Genomic DNA, 20,933 nt, shown 5'->3' on the forward strand with positions numbered 1-20,933 from the left:
ATTTTTTAACAATGTGTGACTAAAATAAAACTAAAACGAAACGTTAAATATAATTTTCAAAGTTAATTGATTGATAAAAACGAAATCATAAAAATAAAAGATTGACTAAATACATAATTTACCAAAAAAATAAAAGAAATTTAATATATTTGCAGCAAACCACTAATTTAAAGATAATTTTATTACTCTGTAGAAATTTTATATATCCCTTATTTGGTAGCTTTCGTTAATATTTTTTTTCTCTGCCTGTGGCAGGGATGATGATGCAAATTCTACAGCAAATTGTACCTGTTTGTTTCCGCCACCACCGGCGGCAAATATGACCGGAAAGTTATAAGATTTCAATTTAATTTCATAAAGAATAGTAAAATTATAAGTTAATATAAAAGTAAAATATCTAAAAGATTATATATATATATTTTTTTTGTAAATTTTATAATGATATTTTTTTATATGGAATGTTAACACTTCTAAGGTGGCGTTTGGTTCGCTGGAATGTTTCTGAGGGAATTGAAATCTGTAAATGAATTGGAATCTGTAGGAATTGGAATCTGAATCTGAAACCTGTTTGATTGGCAGGAAATTGAATTGGAATTCAATTCCATATTATGTTCGGTTCGCAGACATGTTAGATGAATTTGATTTCAGTAATGTAAAATGACATAATTGCCCTTCTTATTTTTTTTCTTAATTTTAGTTTGTTTTATAACTTACATGTAGCAATATATTATAAAAATTTAAAAAATATTAAATTTTTTATTTTATTGGTTGATTATTCATTTTAATAAATTATAAAAATCATACTAATAAAACATCATAAGATAAAATTATCCCAATTAGGGATGACCATGGGTCGGATTAAATCGAATTTTTTAATTCATCCTACCGGACCCGAAAACAAAGGAATCTCCACTCGAGATCCGACCTCGATTTGTGCTCCATGAAGAAGTGATTGGGATCAAATTTAACGCATATCTTAATGAATTGGCGCCGCCTGCCACCTCCATAGTTTGAAACCGAAACCGAAACCTCTTATGGACCCCACTTCCGGCCCAATCCTCCAAATTTCCGAGTGGCCCATTTGTCCTCCGATTATCAACCCGAACCGATTCGCTTGTAATCAAATAATTTCTCGCACGTACGAAGAACTTATCCGCACGTGTCATTCGCGTTCTTCATACTCTGTACTTTCACATTAAATGGCCCTCAGGCCTGTCAAAGCGTATTTAAACGCAAGCTAATAACAAAAGAAAAAGGGGAAATCTGATCAGATTTTCTCGCCGGAATATTCCTTTTTCTCAGGTTAGATTCTTATTTAACTATACAGTAGTAAAGGGGAAACGGAACAGATTATTGATTTGTTATTTTTGGCATACGAATTAGAAGTTTTTGTGTGTGCGTGTGAATATATATATATATATATATATTGTTCTGTATGTATTTTTTGGATTGCTGGTTGGGCTGTTGTTTTTACTAGACAAGGAGTTTACAAGCTGTTTGGTTACCGAGAAAGTAGTGTTTGGAGGAAAATGGAAAGTTGAAGTAATTGTTTCACTGTGCCAAAGAACCTGCTTTTGTTCGTCTGAGTTACTTAAGTTGGTAGTTTAATTTGATTGGCTTTGAATGTTAAAAACGGAACAAATAGGTTCTGTTTGGGCAATGATAAGTGATTCTCGATCTTATTTTCGAGATAGTTTTTTTCTTCAATAGTATATGGTACTTAATGCATTCAGGCAATGACATGTTTTTCATTATTTGACTACAATATTGTCTCTCACTTGATGACAATTAGTTCACTTCTCATTCGGTTACCACTAGAGTTAAGGAAAATCGGAGGAAAATGGGAAGTTGAAAACGATTGTTTCTTATGTTCATTGGTTTGGAATGTTAAGAATGGAACAGTTAGGTGTGGTTTGGTAAATGATAATTGATTGTCAATCTCATATAGGAGATTAGCCTTAAATTGGTTATTTTCAATAACACGTGATACTTAAAGCATTCAAGCAATGTTATTTTTATTCATCATTTGACCACCTTACCTCACCATTTATCGCGTTTGACTACTATTCGTTCAGTTCTTGTTTGGTTACCAATAAAGTAACAAAAATTGGAGGAAAGGGAAACTTGAAACAATTGTTTCACTGTGCTAAAGAACCTGCGACACCTGAGTTTAGTAAAGGGTAGTGTTTTATGTTCATTGATTTTGAATGCTAAGAATGGAACAGATAGGTGCTGTTTCGTAAATGATAAGTGATTGTCAATCCCATATGGAAGATTAGCCTTAAATTGGTTATTTTCAACAACACGTGATACTTAATGCATTCGGACAATGCTATTTTTATTCATCATTTGACTACATTACCTCATCATTTCTCACATTTAACTACAGTTTATTCACTTCATGTTTGGTTACCAATAAAGTAAACAAAAGTGGGAGGAAAATGGAAACTTGAAACAATTGTTTCGCTGTGCTAAACAACCTGCTTTTGTCATCTGAGTTCAGTTAGCATTTCAAGTTCTTTGGTTTTGAATGTTAAAAATGGAATAATTAAGTGCTGTTTGGTGTGATAAGTAATTGCTCAATGCGATTGGTTTCTTATTTTGGAGATTACCCTTAATTGGTTATTTTCAATAACATGTAGTTAATGCATTCAGGGAATGGTATTTGTTTTTCATCATTTGGACATATTATCTTAACATTACTCTCATTTGACTACAGTTAGTTCACTTCCTGTTTGGTAACCGAGAAAACAAAGGAAAATTGGAGGAAAATGCAAACTTGAAACAATTTTTTCACTTTGCAAAAGAACTTGCTTTTGTCACCTGACTTCAGTAAATAATAGTGTTTTATTTTCATATTTCCATTGGTTATGAACGTTAAAAATGAAATAGTTAGGTGTTTTTTGGTAAATGATAAATAATTCTCAATGCGTTTGGTTTTCATTTTGGAGGTTACCCTTAATTGGTTATTTTCAATAACTTGTAGTACTTAATGCATTAAGGGTGTGTTTGGTTGGAGGAATGTGAGATTCCCATGGGAATGAAATCCACATTCCCCCGTTTGGTTGGCCGGGAATGTTATTCCTGGTAATCTTACATTACCAATAGTGGATTTTTTGGAGTATATTACCGGGAATGTCATTATCTCCCTTTCCTTAGGTATTGTTGGATTACCGGTGTTTTGGATTAAAATGCCCTTAATTTTTTTTTTATTTCAAAAATATCATTCTTCTGTCATTGAATAATAAAAATTCTACGAAGGTTAAATTACAAATTTATCCTTAAACTATTTTAGATTTACAAAAAAAGTCTATAATTAAAATTTTATATGAAGTTCAGGGGTTAAAATAAATTTTTACCCTTCCATTAAACCTTTTTATATTTTTAATTTTGTAAAAAAAATTATATAAATTTTATGAATTTAATTTTTTTTAAAAAATTATAAATATTTTCCAACTTGTTAAAAAATATATAATAAGGACAATTTGGTCAAATATACATTCCAATAATCCTTCCCTAAGAGAATGCTATTTTCCCATCGTTTGAGTGCATTACCTTATCCTTTTTCTCTCGTTACACTTTGGCATTGGTTAATATATTTATGTATTATATATTTTTGCAGGAGAGCAAATCAAAAGGGCACAATATTTTAATACAAACGGTCATTTGTGGTTGGTGGTCATGCACCTTATTCGTGAGAATCTATTTATTGGAAACATAGGAGATGCTGCTGAAGTTTTGCAAAATGGTAGCACAGAGATCACACACATTCTATCTGTTCTGAGCTCTGCATCAATATCATTTTTCTCTGAATGGCGTAGTGGTCTCACAATCCCTACCAAGGAAATTAAAAAGGTATATGTAGGTGGGTCTCGTGATGCTGCAGCTCCCGCGGATCATTCACATGATGATTCTAAGAGTTCTTTGGCACCCCAGAAGCTGTTGTACTTGTTGGAATATGCAGGGAAGGATTTGAAACTGGTGAGAATGGCAATGCCAATTAGAGATATGGAGAGCGAGAATTTGTTGGATTACCTAGACCCAGGTCTTGATTTCATTGATCAAAGCAGAAAAGAGGGATCTGTTTTGGTGCATTGCTTTGCTGGAGTGTCAAGAAGGTACATGTACATTCTTTAGTGTCATCTTCTTACGCTACTTGAATAGGCTCACTTAGAATACTAGTTTGAGAACATATGATTACATAGCATTTTACTCGATAACCTTTCTAATCTGGCCATTGAGGAGAAGAAAGGAAATGATCATAATTTCTTTTTTTTTCTCCTTTAGTTTGATTCATGTTATTTCATTCTGTATGGTAAAGTTTTGAAGGTTTGTATTTAGTGTTAGTATTTCCTTTTCCCCATTTGTGACATAAAATCTACGTATCATTAACAGCTGTAGCTATTAAACTTTTAATTTTAGATTAGTGCCAACTTACTATGATTTGCATTCACTTTACATAATACAAGTTGAGGGAATTAATGGGATCAGTCTTTAGTTCAAATGGTTCCAGAAGTTGCATTAAGACTACTTCCTATGGGGAAAAATGTATATTATATATTACGCTTGAATATTTTTCTAACGTTCCAATGCTTATAAGAAAATCTCTAAAACATTAATACATTGTAAGAGATATTCCAGTTCCCTTAATTATCAAGCCTTCAGGATTTACACATTTTTTTGCATGTTTGTGTGCAGTGCGGCTATAATTATGGCATATTTGATGAGAACCGAGCAACTATCTCAAGAAGGTTTGAACAAATTTTCTGTTTATTTGGGAGTAATGTGGGTCCAAATTTCACACATGCTGGCTGCTATTATTACTTCATTTTAAGATATTCGGATCCTGTCTTTTTTTGGTCTTTTGACTGGTGAGATTGAAATGACTTTGTATATGATATTTAAATGAAACTTTTCATTTCCATTCTTGCAGATGCCCTTGAATCTCTAAAGCTAAGTTGCCAGTTTGTTTGCCCTAATGATGGGTTTTTAGAGCAGGTAACGGAAAGGGACACTGTAAAACTAACTGATTTATATTTTGAGGCATATCATTGTGGCTAATGATTCTAGTTTCTTAAAGAGTTTCCAATTTGTCCGATATTGCAGTTGAAAATGTTTGAAGGAATGGGTTACAAGGTTGATCACGCTAGCCCAATATACAAGCGATTTCGCTTGAAAGTTTTGGGTACACTCCCTATCTGTAATCTGAACATTTTAACTTCCATCTTGCATGATTGAACTCGTTATTACTAGTGTATATAATCCTTGTCGTGAATTTGACTGAAAAAATGGAAAATTTTCTTCTGCGATTATCATCCTTTGAGATAGGTCTTCTCTGTATTGTGTTTTCAGGTGATTGTTATAACCGAGGAGAAAAAATAGACAGTTCTAAATTAGGTGCTGATCCCGGCTTGCCTATCGAAAGTTCCTCTGTTGTTGAGGCATCTCCAAAAGAAGGTATTAACCGCATTGCATACCGTTGCAAGAAATGCAGAAGAATTGTAGCATTGCAGGAAAATGTTGTTGATCATACTCCCGGCGAGGGTGAGACATCTTTTGAGTGGCATAAACGGAGAAGTGGTAATCCTTTCAACAAGTCTGCTCAATCCGAGTGTTCATCGATATTTGTTGAACCCTTGCGGTGGATGACAATCGGTGAGAAAACACTTCCGTTTAGTCATATTGGATCTATTTTACTTATGAATCGAATCATGTCATGTCCACCCACTTGATTGTAAATTGAAGCAATAGTTATGCTGTTTGATTTCCGGTGTCACGCAGTTGAAGAAGGTGGGATCGAGGGGAAGTTGTCGTGCGCTCATTGCGATGCTCGCTTGGGTTATTTCAATTGGTCAGGCATCCAATGCAGTTGTGGAAGCTGGATCACACCTGCCTTTCAGCTGCAGAAAAGCCGAGTTGACATAAGCACGGTGTAGTATCATCTACCATATATACCTTAAACCGAATCCGTAAACTGCTGGTGTTTCATAATAATAAGTTACAGAATTGGAATTCCCTTGCACAAATTATATGAGATGTTCTTATGGATCTACTGTTATATAAGGGAACAAAATGAGCTGTTAAAAGTTGGTCAAAGCTATGATGTTTTGAGGATCTGTCTGAATAATTTGAGAGATTGAATAATATGCAGTCTTGCACTTTGGTACACAGTTGAATCTGTAATTTGCATTTTGGTCATTCTACTCTTCGTTTTCTCTCATTAACAATTGAAGGAGAAAATCGGCAACGACCAATCTCTAGCTGGATCGAGTGATAATGAGCTCGATACCCGTTAATCAGGATCGACCTGGCTCGGCTCCAAACTTATTCGGAGTCGTTGTGGCTATCCCAAAGATCTTGAACCAAAAAAAATGGTATTGGCATAACCGTACAGAGGTTGAAGTGGCAATGGCATTAATATTTTCTACTCTAACATATGGTTAGGACAGACGTTTCCACTTAGAGATCTCTTCTTCTTTGTAAAGCTTTCTAATGCCACCATAAAACCCATCAGCTTCATTGCCTACTTCTCTATGATCTTTCCTGTTTATCGATGTTTTCCGCCATCTCGAGCTCGACAGGTACTGCTTGAATGTCAGCATCACTGTGTCTGTGTCAACAAAAATACAATGCCTCTGCTTTAAAACTCGTCGTTAAGAATATATAATGCCGGCTATATTGCTCCGACTTTTCATTTTTCTTCAAAGTACTCGCGAGTCATAGAATGACTCCCGACATCTGTAATCTTTCGCCTAACCCCAAACTTCGATCTCGATATGCTGCAAATCGGATAGAGTGATTTTTTCCTTACCTGTATATAGGCAACGGCAATGAGTCTTAGTCCCACCACATGATTCCATGTGAACAACAACGCCATACCACCACCCTGCAATGAAATCAAGCTCACACATCTTTACCATACTGTCTTTAACAAGTACAAGTATTCAAGTTTCGATTTCGAGTCTTATGTTTAGAGTCCAAATTCAACTCGACTTCGAAACAACAGAGATGCAATCTGGCTATCGAATAGGAAAAACTCACCATAGGGGAATTCCTTGGTTTTTCTCCATTGGATCTCGATATGGTCACCAGGTTTCAAATCAAGCAACGAATCCGAACTGTGAAGATCATATGAACAAGTATCGACGGGCGGAACTCTCAGCCTATCCCACGATATATTCTCCTCGGTCATCCGCCGTCCGTCAGGCGAGTACCTGAAAAAGAGTACAGATGTCGAAGTTAATCCTGAGATTTAAATTGTGATCGCATTTTCGGGTCGGAATCTATTTTGATTACAGACATATCACATATATGCCTTGAAATAAATTACCTTGCCTGAAAGGTATCAGTCTTGGAATCATAGCTAAGCTTGGCATCATAACATGATAACATAAACCCAGCATGTCCATTCTGCAAAACAGTCACAAACATCATTAGTTCACCCAAATCAATGTTTCATCAGTAATTAGGATTGAAGAAAAGTCAGTTACGAGGAAAATAATCGAATTTTTTAACCCAATTTAACATTAAAAACCTCGACTCGACTCGTGATTTTAAAAAATTGACTAATTTTAAATTTTTTTACTCAATTCGTTCGAATATTCACCCTATCAGCAACATGAAACGATCTTAATATTACCTCTCGGTTTTAAACTTGAGCTGGGAACCAGAATTCACCGGTTTCAAGATTCAGGTACCAAGCCATGGTCGAATGGACAGGCAAACCACTTTTCTTGAGCTGATTCTCACCATTTTCAGTTCCGGGTTCAAAGCTAAACCGAGAGAGAAAAGGGAAGAATTCAGAAATGGAACCGATGAAGCTTCTTTGGTTACTTCGACCCAAGAGATTTTTGGGTCTCATTTTTGAAGCAATATGCCATTACGATTCCCTATAAGCTGCATCCCCAATCACTTCACCCCATTTTCTCTTCATGTGTTTCTCCCATAAATGGTCGCAAGTACAACGATCCCTTAACGACGAGAAGACTCCGGAATGGCGCACAGACCGGCGGGTGAAAGGCGGTCCAGAATGCATTCGAGTGTCAGCTCCGGCAAGTCCAGCAACGAAGACGAAGACGACGTATTGTGGTATTCGCTTTGATTCTCCGACGACCCAAGCTTCATCTTCATCTTCATCTTCTTCAACGGGGTGATTTGAAGGAAACTCAAGATTCCAAGCTTACCCTTTTGAAACAATCCCCATTTGGAGTGAATCCTTTGGTGGGTCTTTGAAGCCAAAGACTTTGATAGAAGAATGACTGAGAAGTGAGAAACATGATATTAGTAACGGGAACATGAGGATTTTTTAAGCTTTTTATGTAAAGAAGAAGAAGAAAGAAAGAAATCCAATGAAGAAGAAGGATAGCAAAGAGACGTAGGAGGTATATATGTGGTTTGGTGTATTTTACTATTTTTCACTTTGCTTGATTATTGGGTAAATTATGCTAATGGTCCCTTAATTATAATAATTTTCATATCTAATCTCTATATTTTAATTTGACATAACCTTGTCATCGAATTCTATAGTGTATTATTAGTTTGAACCGTCAATATCAATGATGCTTAAAGAATTCTAAATTCGAAAATTGACCCGATTTAATTTGAAAATAATTTCTTTCGAATTGAGATTTTTATTTTCAAAAATTGAAGAATGAAAAGATGATTGGAAAGGAAAGAGTGAAGTGAAGAATGAAGATGGCAAAAAGAAAGATGCTTAATTTAAATATTATAATATATATATATATAAATATTAAGATAAAACAAGATAAATTTCACTTAAATTTAATATTAAAAACCATTCTTAGTTAACATCGATAAATATTTTGATTAATCATGATAATTGTGTTGATTAATTAATGGTATTATAAAAGTAAAGAAAGTGAAATGGTCTGAGTTGTCAAGTGCAAAACAAAGCGGACATCTCAAAGCACATAATGTAAATAAATAAATAAAATGAAGGGTAAACTATGCGTTTAGTATCTAAACTATCAGGTTTGATCCGTTTTAGTACTTAGAATTTCAATTTTTTCAAAATCATACTTAACGTTTAATGTTTAGTTTTTGTTTCATGTTAGTACCCATTAAAAACATAACTCTAAGTTTTGAATTTATTTTGAAAGTTTAGGTACTAAAGCGAATCAAAATCGATAGTCTAGGTACTAAACGCATTAAGTTTTTAACGGCTAGATACTAAAATAAAACAAAAACTAAACGTCAGGTAAAATTTTGACAAAATTAAAAGTTTAGGTACTAAAATAAAACTAAAATTGATAGTTTAGATACTAAACACATAATTTACCGTAAAATAATGTGAGACATATGTTCAGTGTTGACACCATAGCCGACAAGACCATGAAATAAAACGTCAATTACATCTAACTTGTTTGATTTTAGGGGTTATATATAACCTTAGAGATGAGATTCAATTATATAACATATATTTTTTTTTAATTTTATATAGATTTAGGATTATTTAATGTAGGGACGAAACTAAGTCGTGACCAGCAGGAACCTTGGTCCTGGCTAGTTAAGTCTTTGATGTTAATTAATACTGAAAATTTATATTTTATATGAAATATATAAAATAAAATTTTATCGCCTTCAATTAAAAAATTATATTTCTGACAAATGAATAAATTTTTAATTTCACCCATAATTTTATAAATGCAAATAGACGATCGAGACTGACCATTTGAAAAATATTCACTAAAAATATGAATAAAAATAATGTAGGAATGACTAGATAAGGGTTTGTGTAAGATTTGTATAAGGTGAGAACCCACATGTCCTAAGCCTAGGAATTTGGTTTTGTAAAGCAAGAAGAAGTCCTTTGACAAATAGTGGTAGGTAGGGTTGTAAACGAGCCGAGTCGAGCTCGATTATTATTAAGTTTGATTATTGTTGAGCTCGATTCGACTCAGAAGCTCTAAACAAAACTCGACTCAGCTCGAAAACTCGCAAGCCTGAAATTTTCAAGCTAGACTTGAACTCAAAATCATGAATTAAAGCTTATTAGAGCTCAAAAAAGTTCGAAATGAAAAAAATCTTAAACTTAATGTAACAACCCGACTATTTACAAAATAATATTAATTGAAATTGGAGGTAAATTGTGAAAATGGGTGAAATTAAGTGACTAAAGTATAATTTATGAAAACTTGTATGCCATTTTCAAAGTAAAGGAAATCCAGGGACCAAGCCCTGAATTTCCCCTAAAAGTGTCGGCAGGTTTGGTTATAACTAACGTGTTTTCTGATTTCAATCAGAAAACACAAAAGCTTTTCTTAAATTTTCACTCCTCCCGCACCTCGACTTTCAAGTCCGATTCTGACGCCGTTCGACATCCGATCGTCAAATTGAAACCACCATCGTGTTCGTTATCGAGTCAGGAACAATCCCCTTAAATTAATTGAAGCGAAACGCTGCTAAACGTCAGGAATTTCAAGTCAAAGCATCGACGTTTTTTTTTAGCTCTATCGCCGAGAAAATCTCAAATTCACCGCCGATCGTTGCTCAGTTTACGACACCTCCTGCACCATCGTGTTCCTTGTGTCGTTTCGAGTTCACCGGTGTCAACCTTGTCCGCCGTAGACGGCGGCGCGTGAGGAGGTGGTACAGTCAAAGATTCGGCCGATTTGAAATCGAGCTCTCCGCCGTTCAAAAATTTGAACCGATCGTTGTAAGTATCTCGAAATCGCTCAAAATAATTTTTAGAAATTTTTCTGGGATTTTTAGGGCCCCGGAGGACGCCTCACGCGTCACACGCGCCGCCGCAGGGCGAGTGGCTGCTGGAAACCGATTTAACCGGTTTTCAACCGGTTATGACCGGTTTCGACCGGTTCGAACCGGTTTGACCGGTCTGACCCGATCGACCGACCCGACCCGACCGTTGACCCGACCCGACCGTTGACCGTTGACTTTCTTTGACCAAAACTTAAAATGGCTTTGACCGAGCATTAAACGACCGTTAATCTTTTCCGAGTATACCTATCCTGATAGTTTTCGACGTTCCAAATCCGTTTCTGCTGTCCGTTTTGTCAAATTCAAACCCGAAGGACTCCAAATCGACGGTCAAAGTAGTTGACTTTGACTTTGACCAAAAATCTGAATTTTCGAAAAGTCATACTTTATGTTTTTCGACGTCCTGATTCCGATTCCGTAATTCGTTTGGCCAAATTCAAACTCAAAATACCCCAAATTGATAGTCAAACCCGAAAAATGCTTATATACTTAAGAAGTCTAGTTTTGAACAATTAAATAGGATTTGGGACTGATAGATTATTATTGTTTGAAGGTACAAGAGACTCTCCGGATTGTTCGACAACTCGACCCAGCTCTTCTAGATCAGTTAAACCACGTGTGCCATTATTCACGCGTTTGAAAACTGTAGCAGAGCGTGGTGAAACCAGCAATCAATAGATTTGCTATTTGAACCTATTGTCGAGGTGTGTTCCCTACTTATTATTGAACTGTTTTATTGGTTTTAATATGTGGTACACCGAATTCATTGGTTATTGTTTTATGGATGCACCAATTTAATGTGACAATTTATGGAATATGGCTGCTATCTAATTTTTGTTTTGAAATGGTATATGATTACCATGTTTTTGGATTTATGGAATTTATGTCACGGTGCAATTGAATTTTAGAATTGAATTACGATGGAATAGCTCTGATCAAGCTAAATGGGCCTAATGTGACTCTTGAGGGCCCCAAGATGTTTCATTAGGTCGGCTTTCCTTTGCTGTGTGCTTTGGGTAAGCTATATGGACTTATTGACTTGGGCTTAAGGATACAAGCTTCAGAGCCTATCCTTAAGTCGGCTTTCTTTTTGCTATGTGCATAAAGTAAGCTATATGGAAAATAATTTTGGGAACTACTGATGGTGTACCAGAAAAGGGTTTAAACTATGATTTTCAAAAGTTAAACTCTTTTACGAATTTGTGAGATTACTGGACTATGATTTGTACCTATTGACATTTTATGGAAATGTTGGGACACACTGAGCCTAGCTCACCTTTTGAAAATGTTTTCCCCCTTTCAGATACTGTTGGTTAGATACCTCGGTTCGAGCACTTGGAGGATCAACATATCTCTTGAAGTAAATCAGATTGTAATGTTTTTATCTTGTAAGTTGACTTTATTTTGGGGACATGGACCTTATTTTAAATATCGGATTTTATAATGATGACTCTTTTGCTATTACTGCTCGGTTTATTGTGATTTTGAATTTGAAGACATGTTTTAAATTAAATTATTATTTATTGGTACTATATTTACGAGTTGGATTTTGATAGTATAATTTGTTTATAATTTCACGTTATTTATAATGTGATTTTATATTGATAGAATAACGATTTCGAAAAATATCTTTAATAATCATAATGTGATCCACTAGACTTAGTCGAAACGCATAGGCCGGGTCTAGGGGGTTACATTTATTGGTATCAGAGCTTTTGGTTTTTAACCCTCGGACTGTGTATGAGTCCACATTGAAAATACAGATTTGAAATATTTTACAAAACGAGTTACTAAGGCCATGTCACAAAGTTATTAAGATTTTAACTATGTTCGAGACTCCAAGTGCTTATCTAACCTTAAGTTTATCTTATGTAGTAATCTCGAGATAGACCAAAATGAGTGCTAGACGTGGTCGTCGAACTAGTCGTGGACGAGGTCGAGTGACTAGATTTGCAGATCCGATTGATGAGATACGAGTAGATCCCCCACCTCCGATAGGTGATCCTGCTCCTACGACCCCAACGAATATGCCACCTACCGATGGTATTGACATGACTACACCGATCATAGGAGCGACCGATATTGAGTCAGAGTCTACTGGAGTTGCATTGGATGAGAATTTTAGTAGACAGTTTCTGCAGTTAATACAGGGAGCAGTTAGAGCTACTGGTGTTGTATCTGAGGTTCTTATTTCACAGACGTTGATTGCCAATAGAGTTAGAACTTTTGGGGGACAGATTGGTGGAGCTCCTACTGAAGCTGAGGATTGGCTCCAGGATACAGAGAGACGCATGGATCAGTTGGGTTTGGACTCAACTAAGAGATATCTGGGTGCTGTAGCAATGTTAGATGGTAATGCCTACACTTGGTGGGAGTCAGTGATCAGTAGTGTTCCTACCGATCGTTTGACCTGGAATTTCTTTAAGGATCGCTTTCGGAGTCGTTTTCTGGGAGAGCGCTACTTAGCTCAGAGACGACAACAGTTTCAAGACTTGGTTCAGGGAGACATGACTGTTTCTGAGTATGAGATCGAGTTCTTGAAGTTGCTGAAGTATGGATTCAGTATGGTACCTACTGAGAGAGATCGATGTCGTAAATTTGCCCTTGGACTCAGATACGAGCTGCGTAGGCAAGTTGTAACCCATCAGGATGAAATATTTGATGTGCTGGTAGGCAGAGCCAAAGATGCTGAAGAGGTGGAGGTTTTAGCTTCTGGTAGAGAGCGTGTTGATCAGGAACGATCTAAAAAATTGTCAGGCCCGATGGAGTCATCAGCACAGTCCGGGAAGAGGACTCGTACTTCAGCCCCTCAGAGAAGCAATACACGTTTCAGGCCTGCAGCATCCTCACCGTTAGTTGACAGTCGAGGCGGTTACTCGTCGTATTATAATGGGCCCCTTTGTGAGTATTGTGGTAAACAGCACTCAGGAGAGTGTCGTAAGAAGATGGATATTTGCTATCAGTGTGGATCTAGTGGTCATTATCGGAGGGATTGTCCTCAGCTAGTTTCGTTTGAGCAGACCACTACCCAAACTCCTGTGCATTCGCAGACTACAGTACAGACCCCAATTAGAGATCGTAGTCAAGGAAAGACTCGAGGATCAGCGTCCAGGATAGACTGTAGAGCCCGACCTCAACAAAATAGAGGGCCAACAGCTTCTGAGGCTAGACAGCCAGCTTTGGTTTATGCAACTAGACGTCGTGATGACAGAGATGAGCCTGAGGTTATTGCAGGTACATTTACTATTTTATTATACCCATACTTTGCATTATTGGACAATGGCTCCACTCACTCCTATGTATCGAGCTCAGTATCTCGAAACCTTCAGATTCCAATCGAGAACACTGAAAATACTGTTACAGTTACAAGGCCAGTAGGACAAGCGGTATTAGTGAATAAAGTATTTCGGCGTTGTCCTCTCGAGGTTCAGGGAGAAATTTTTCTCGCTGATCTTATGAAACTTCCTTTAGGGGAGTTCGATCTAATTCTTGGAATGGATTGGTTGAATAAACACAAGGTAAAGCTGGATTGCGAATACAAGCGGGCTACTTTGAAGACTTCAGATGGTCGGACTGTTGTGTTAATTGGTGAACGGCGTGGTTATCTCTCCAATATAGTTTCAGCGATGGAAATTGATCATATGATCCGGAAGGGATATGAGACCTTCATTGCTTGTATTTTGAACACCAAAGGTGCATTGTCCACGATCGAGGAGATTCGTACAGTTAGCGAGTTTCCTGATATTTTTCCGGAGGAGTTGCCTGGGTTACCTCCTGATAGAGAGGTAGAGTTCGAGATTGAGACATATCCGGGATCTTCACCTATTTCTATGGCAACTTATCATATGGCTCCAAAGGAACTTAAGGAGTTGAAAGTCCAATTGCAAGAATTATTCGATCGAGAATTTATCCGACATAGTACTTCACCATGGGGAGCTCCAGTTCTATTCGTGAAAAAGAAGGATGGGTCGCTAAGATTATGTATTGACTATCGGAAATTGAACAAGATGACGGTCAAGAATAAATACCCATTACCCAGGATTGATGACTTATTTGATCAATTGCGAGGAGCTACTGTATTCTCTAAGATTGATCTTCGTTCGGGGTATTATCAATTGAAAGTTAAAGGATCTGATGTTGTTAAAACGGCCATTCGCACTAGATATGGTCATTATGAATTTTTAGTGATGCCTTTTGGTTTGACGAACGCTCCTGCAGCTTTCATGGATTTGATGAATCGGGTGTTCCGACCATATTTGGATCAATTTGTGGTGGTCTTCATTGACGATATTCTGATCTATTCTCGTACTGAGGCAGAGCACGACGAGCATTTGAAAATCGTTCTGCAGACTTTGAGAGAGCATCGTCTATATGCCAAACTAAGCAAGTGTGAGTTTTGGCTTCAAGAAGTGTCATTTCTGGGGCATATTATTTCTGCGCGAGGTGTTCAGGTTGATCCCAGCAAGATAGAGGCTATTATGAATTGGAAACGACCTAAGAACGTATCTGAAATCCGCAGTTTCTTGGGCTTGGCTGGTTATTATCGACGTTTTGTTGAGGGCTTCTCGATCATTGCTTCTCCTTTGACAAAGTTGTTAAGGAAGAATGTGCTGTTTGACTGGGGGCGAGGCACAACAGGAGATCTTTGAGAAATTAAAGGCGGTTTTGACTCAAATACCGGTGTTGATTCAACCAGAGTCCGGGAAGGATTTTACAGTGTATAGTGATGCTTCACATTCAGGACTTGGTTGTGTTTTAATGCAGGAAAGTAAGGTGGTGGCTTATGCATCCCGTCAGCTGCGGTCGCATGAGAGTAAAGAGTAACTATCCTACTCACGATTTAGAGTTGGCAGCAGTAATTTTTGCCTTGAAGATTTAGAGACACTATCTTTATGGAGAGAAGTGTTACATTTTCACAGATCATAAGAGCTTAAAGTATCTTCTGACCCAGAAGGAACTTAATTTGAGACAGCGTCGCTGGTTAGAGCTTCTAAAGGATTATGATTGCGTGATTGATTACCACCCTGATAAAGCTAACATTGTAGCAGATGCTTTGAGTCGAAAGACGGTATCGGAGTTGAGGTCTTTAATGGCCAAGATGAATTTATATGACGATGGCACTTTGTTAGCAGAATTGAAAGTTAAGCCGACCTTGGTTGATGAGATCAAAGCTAAGCAGCCCCTTGATAGCTCCTTGCTTTCCATCTTTGAGCAAGTAGAGCAGGGGACAAACTCAGATTATGCAATTGATCAGGATGAAGTTTTATGCTTTAAAGGTAGATATTGTGTGCCTGTTGATGCTGAGTTGAGGCAGACTATCCTTACTGAGGCTCATAGTAGTCCATATGCTATGCACCCCGGAGGAGATAAGATGTACCGGAATTTGAGAGAGATATATTATTGGATTGGTATGAAGAAAGACATATCTGACTTTGTGGCTAGGTGTTTGACTTGTCAGCAAGTTAAGGCAGAACATCAACATCCATCAGGTTTGTTACAGCCTATCAAGATTCCTGGATGGAAATGGGAGCGTATTACTATGGATTTTGTTTCTGGCTTGCCTATGACTCCTTCAAGAAAAGATTCAGTTTGGGTGATTGTTGACAGACTTACAAAGTCAGCTCACTTCATTCCTGTGCGAGTAAATTATACTTTGGATAAGCTGGCAAGATTGTATATTTCAGAGATTGTCAGATTGCATGGTGTTCCATTGTCTATTATTTCTGATCGAGATCCGAGATTTACTTCTAGATTTTGGAAGGCGTTACATACGGCTTTGGGAACAAGATTGGATTATAGTACATCCTTTCATCCACAAACTGATGGTCAATCTGAGAGAGTAATTCAGATTCTGAAGGATATGTTGCGGGGTTGCGTAATCGATTTTCATGGTAGTTGGGAGAACTTTTTGCCGTTGGCTGAATTTGCTTACAATAACAGTTATCAGACCAGCATTCGTATGGCACCCTATGAAGCACTCTATGGGCGTAAATGTCGCACTCCGATCTGTTGGACTGAGTTGCGTGATAGGAAAACGTTGGGACCTGAGTTAGTGCGAGAGACGAAGGACACAGTCAGATTAATCCGTGACCGTCTGAAAGAGGCATTTGATAGGCAGAAATCTTATGCAGATCAGAGAAGGAAGGATATACAGTTTGAAGTGGGAGATCAGGTCTTTTTGAAAGTTTCACCCTGGAAGAAAGTATTGAGATTCGGGCGTAAGGGTAAATTGAGTCCAAGATTTATTGGACCATTTTGTATCTTGAAGAGGGTAGGACCTGTTGCATATCAGCTTGAGTTGCCTTCTGAGCTAAGTCGTATTCATGATGTCTTTCATGTATCAATGTTGAGGAGATACCGTCCAGATCCAGGTCACATTATTCAGGTTGAAGAAGTAGAGCTGAGACCTGATTTGTCATATGAAGAGGAACCCATTCAGATCTTAGAGAGAGATAAACGAGTTCTTCGGAATAGGCGAATTCCAATGGTCAAAGTTCAGTGGAGTAATCGAGGCCCCTCAGAAGCTACTTGGGAGACATTGGAGTCAATGGAGGCTCAGTTTCCTCAACTATTCTCATAAGGTAAATTTCGAGGACGAAATTTCTTATAGAGGGGGAGAATTGTAACAACCCGACTATTTACAAAATAATATTAATTGAAATTGGAGGTAAATTGTGAAAATGGGTGAAATTAAGTGACTAAAGTATAATTTATGAAAACTTGTATGCCATTTTCAAAGTAAAGGAAATTCAGGGACCAAGCCCTGAATTTCCCCTAAAAGTGTCGGCAGGTTTGGTTATAACTAACGTGTTTTCTGATTTCAATCAGAAAACACAAAAGCTTTTCTTAAATTTTCACTCCTCCCGCACCTCGACTTTCAAGTCCGATTCCGACGCCGTTCGACATCCGATCGTCAAATTGAAACCACCATCGTGTTCGTTATCGAGTCAGGAACAATCCCCTTAAATTAATTGAAGCGAAACGCTGCTAAACGTCAGGAATTTCAAGTCAAAGCATCGACATTTTTTTTTAGCTCTATCGCCGAGAAAATCTCAAATTCACCGCCGATCGTTGCTCAGTTTACGACACCTCCTGCACCATCGTGTTCCTTGTGTCGTTTCGAGTTCACCGGTGTCAACCTTGTCCGCCGTAGACGGCGGCGTGTGAGGAGGTAGTACAGTCAAAGATTCGACCGATTTGAAATCGAGCTCTCCGCCGTTCAAAAATTTGAACCGATCGTTGTAAGTATCTCGAAATCGCTCAAAATAATTTTTAGAAATTTTTTCGGGATTTTTAGGGCCCCGGAGGACGCCTCACGCGCCGCCGCAGGGCGAGTGGCTGCTGGAAACCGGTTCTGACCGGTTTGACCGGTTTCGACCGGTTCGAACCGATTTGACTGGTCTGACCCGACCGACCGACCCGACCCCGACCGTTGACCCGACCCGACCCGACCGTTGACCCGACCCGACCCGACCGTTGACCGTTGCTTTCTTTGACCAAAACTTAAAATGGCTTTGACCGAGCATTAAACGACCGTTAATCTTTTCCGAGTATACCTATCCTGATAGTTTTCAACGTACCAAATCCGTTTCCGCTGTCCGTTTTGTCAAATTCGAACCCGAAGGACTCCAAATCGACGGTCAAAATAGTTTACTTTTACTTTGACCAAGAATCTGAATTTTCGAAAAGTCATACTTTATGTTTTTCGACGTCCTGATTCCGATTCCGCAATTCGTTTGGCCAAATTCATACTCGAAATACCCCAAATTGATAGTCAAACCCGAAAAATGCTTATATACTTAAGAAGTCTAGTTTTGAACAATTAAATAGGATTTGGGACTGATAGATTATTATTGTTTGAAGGTACAAGAGACTCTCCGGATTGTTCGACAACTCGACCCAGCTCTTCTAGATCAGTTAAACCACCATTATTCACGCGTTCGAAAACTGTAGCAGAGCGTGGTGAAACCAGCAATCAGTAGATTTGCTATTTGAACCTATTGTCGAGGTGTGTTCCCTACTTATTACTGAACTGTTTTATTGGTTTTAATATGTGGTACACCGAATTCATTGGTTATTGTTTTATGGATGCACCAATTTAATGTGACAATTTATGGAATATGGCTGCTATCTAATTTTTGTTTTGAAATGGTATATGATTACCATGTTTTTGGATTTATGAAATTTATGTCACGGTGCAATTGAATTTTGGAATTGAATTACGATGGAATAGCTCTGATCAAGCTAAATGGGCCTAATGTGACTCTTGAGGGCCCCAAGATGTTTCATTAGGTCGGATTTCCTTTGCTGTGTGCTTTGGGTAAGCTATATGGACTTATTGACTTGGGCTTAAGGATACAAGCTTCAGAGCCTATCCTTAAGTCTGCTTTCTTTTTGCTATGTGCATAAAGCAAGCTATATGGAAAATAATTTTGGGAACTACTGATGGTGTACCAGAAAATGGTTTAAACTATGATTTTCAAAAGTTAAACTCTTTTACGAATTTGTGAGATTACTGGACTATGATTTGTACCTATTGACATTTTATGGAAATGTTGGGACACACTGAGCCTAGCTCACCTTTTGAAAATGTTTTCCCCCTTTCAGATACTGTTGGTTAGATACATCGGTTCGAGCACTTGGAGGATCAACATATCTCTTGAAGTAAATCAGATTGTAATGTTTTTATCTTGCAAGTTGACTTTATTTTGGTGACATGGACCTTATTTTAAATATCGGATTTTATAATGATGACTCTTTTGCTATTACTGCTCGGTTTATTGTGATTTTGAATTTGAAGACATGTTTTAAATTAAATTATTATTTAATTGTACTATATTTACGAGTTGGATTTTGATAGTATAATTTGTTTATAATTTCACGTTATTTATAATGTGATTTTATATTGATAGAATAACGATTTCGGAAAATATCTTTAATAATCATAATGTGATCCACTAGACTTAGTCGAAACGCATAGGCCGGGTCTAGGGGGTTACACTTAAACTTGATTAAAGCTCAAACTCATAACTCAAACTCAATTGAAAAAAAAATTAATATATTATATTTTTGAGTTGCTCGTGAGTTTTTCGAGTCGAGTATCAAGTAGTTCGTTTCGGCTCGTTAAGAACTTGAGTCGTGTTCGAGCTCGATTCGAGTCTATTCAGGTCAAGTATTTATCAAACTTTGACCGAGTTGATCTTAAATAACTCACGATCTGTCTCATCTCATTTACAGCTCGGGATCTAAGTTAGCTCAAAATTGGATTAGGGATGACAGTATAACCCGAACCCGACCGAGAAACCCGAAACTCGGTCAAGTTCGGGTCGGTTCGGGTTCGGGGATTTTTTCGGGTCGGGATCGGGGCAAGGTATCCTCGCCCCGATTATATATATATATATTATTATTTTATATTTTTTATATTAATTATATATATAATATTTTATATTTTTTATATTAATTATATAAAAAAATATTTTTGGGTTTAGGTTCAGGTTCGAGTTTGGGTATAATATTTCGGGTCGGATTCGGGGACGGGGCAAAAAAATCTTTGACGGGACGCCCCGATAAAAAACTCGTCGGGGATCGGGTCGGGGTCGGAGACGGGGCGAGCAAAATCCGCCCCGAACCCGACCCGTTGCCATTCTTAAATTGAATTACCAAATAGTAATATTGAATGGGCATGCAAGATTTAAGCTTACCCAAATCTTTGGATTTTAATAATTTACTTATTAAAATAATATCTTTCATGTGCTTTGCAAAACATATTCTTTAATCCAATTTAAAATTTCAATTAAAAATCAAATTACGTCGAAAAAAATGTTTATTAGACCCACAACCTAAGGAAATGGTATATGTCAGTTGAGAATGGTTAACCGCTTACTCTATAAGTTGTTAACAAAATCTAATCGATTTAAACTTTATGAAATTATGAATTGATTTATGAGTTTGTAAAAAAAAAAATTGTGTCCAAAGTGAATTGGTGCCAATAAATGTCCCATTGAATAGGATGGTTATACATTTAAGAGGGCGCAATGAATGAAGATTACATGAAGGGGTGTTGATCGGTGAGAATGCCGTTAATAAAAGCCAAACCCTTCATTTTGTTGGCCTAACCCACCCACCCACCCACCACCACCACCACAACCACCACCAAACTCTCCCTACACCACAAGTTCTTCATTGAACCTCCTAAC

At 37.3% G+C, this 20,933-nt stretch overlaps 1 protein-coding gene and 1 pseudogene across 3 annotated transcripts; one reads left to right on the plus strand and one right to left on the minus strand.

Moving 5' to 3' along the window:
- The first annotated feature begins 1,215 nt into the window (after positions 1 to 1,215).
- Positions 1,216 to 6,196, plus strand: LOC120183940 (dual specificity protein phosphatase 12-like). 3 transcript variants are annotated; one of them, XM_039188530.1, is made up of 7 exons: positions 1,216 to 1,302; positions 3,623 to 4,118; positions 4,699 to 4,751; positions 4,934 to 4,998; positions 5,107 to 5,185; positions 5,353 to 5,655; positions 5,782 to 6,196. In XM_039188530.1, exons 2-7 carry the CDS (start codon positions 3,682 to 3,684, stop codon positions 5,934 to 5,936), a joined length of 1,092 nt encoding a protein of 363 aa, XP_039044461.1. In that variant the 5' UTR covers positions 1,216 to 1,302; positions 3,623 to 3,681; the 3' UTR covers positions 5,937 to 6,196. The 3 variants fall into 3 exon arrangements, with proteins under 3 accessions (XP_039044461.1, XP_039044460.1, XP_039044462.1); XM_039188529.1 differs by having other exon boundaries at positions 1,254 to 1,303; positions 3,626 to 4,118; XM_039188531.1 differs by lacking the exons at positions 4,934 to 4,998; positions 5,107 to 5,185 and having other exon boundaries at positions 1,254 to 1,303; positions 3,626 to 4,118.
- Positions 6,197 to 6,335: 139 nt separating this feature from the next.
- On the minus strand, positions 6,336 to 8,187 carry LOC120183945 (annotated as a pseudogene).
- Positions 8,188 to 20,933: the final 12,746 nt, after the last annotated feature.

This window comes from Hibiscus syriacus, unplaced genomic scaffold (assembly GCF_006381635.1).
Source record: "Hibiscus syriacus cultivar Baekdansim isolate YM2019G1 unplaced genomic scaffold, ASM638163v2 tig00112856_pilon, whole genome shotgun sequence".
NCBI classification, from domain to species: domain Eukaryota; kingdom Viridiplantae; phylum Streptophyta; class Magnoliopsida; order Malvales; family Malvaceae; genus Hibiscus; species Hibiscus syriacus.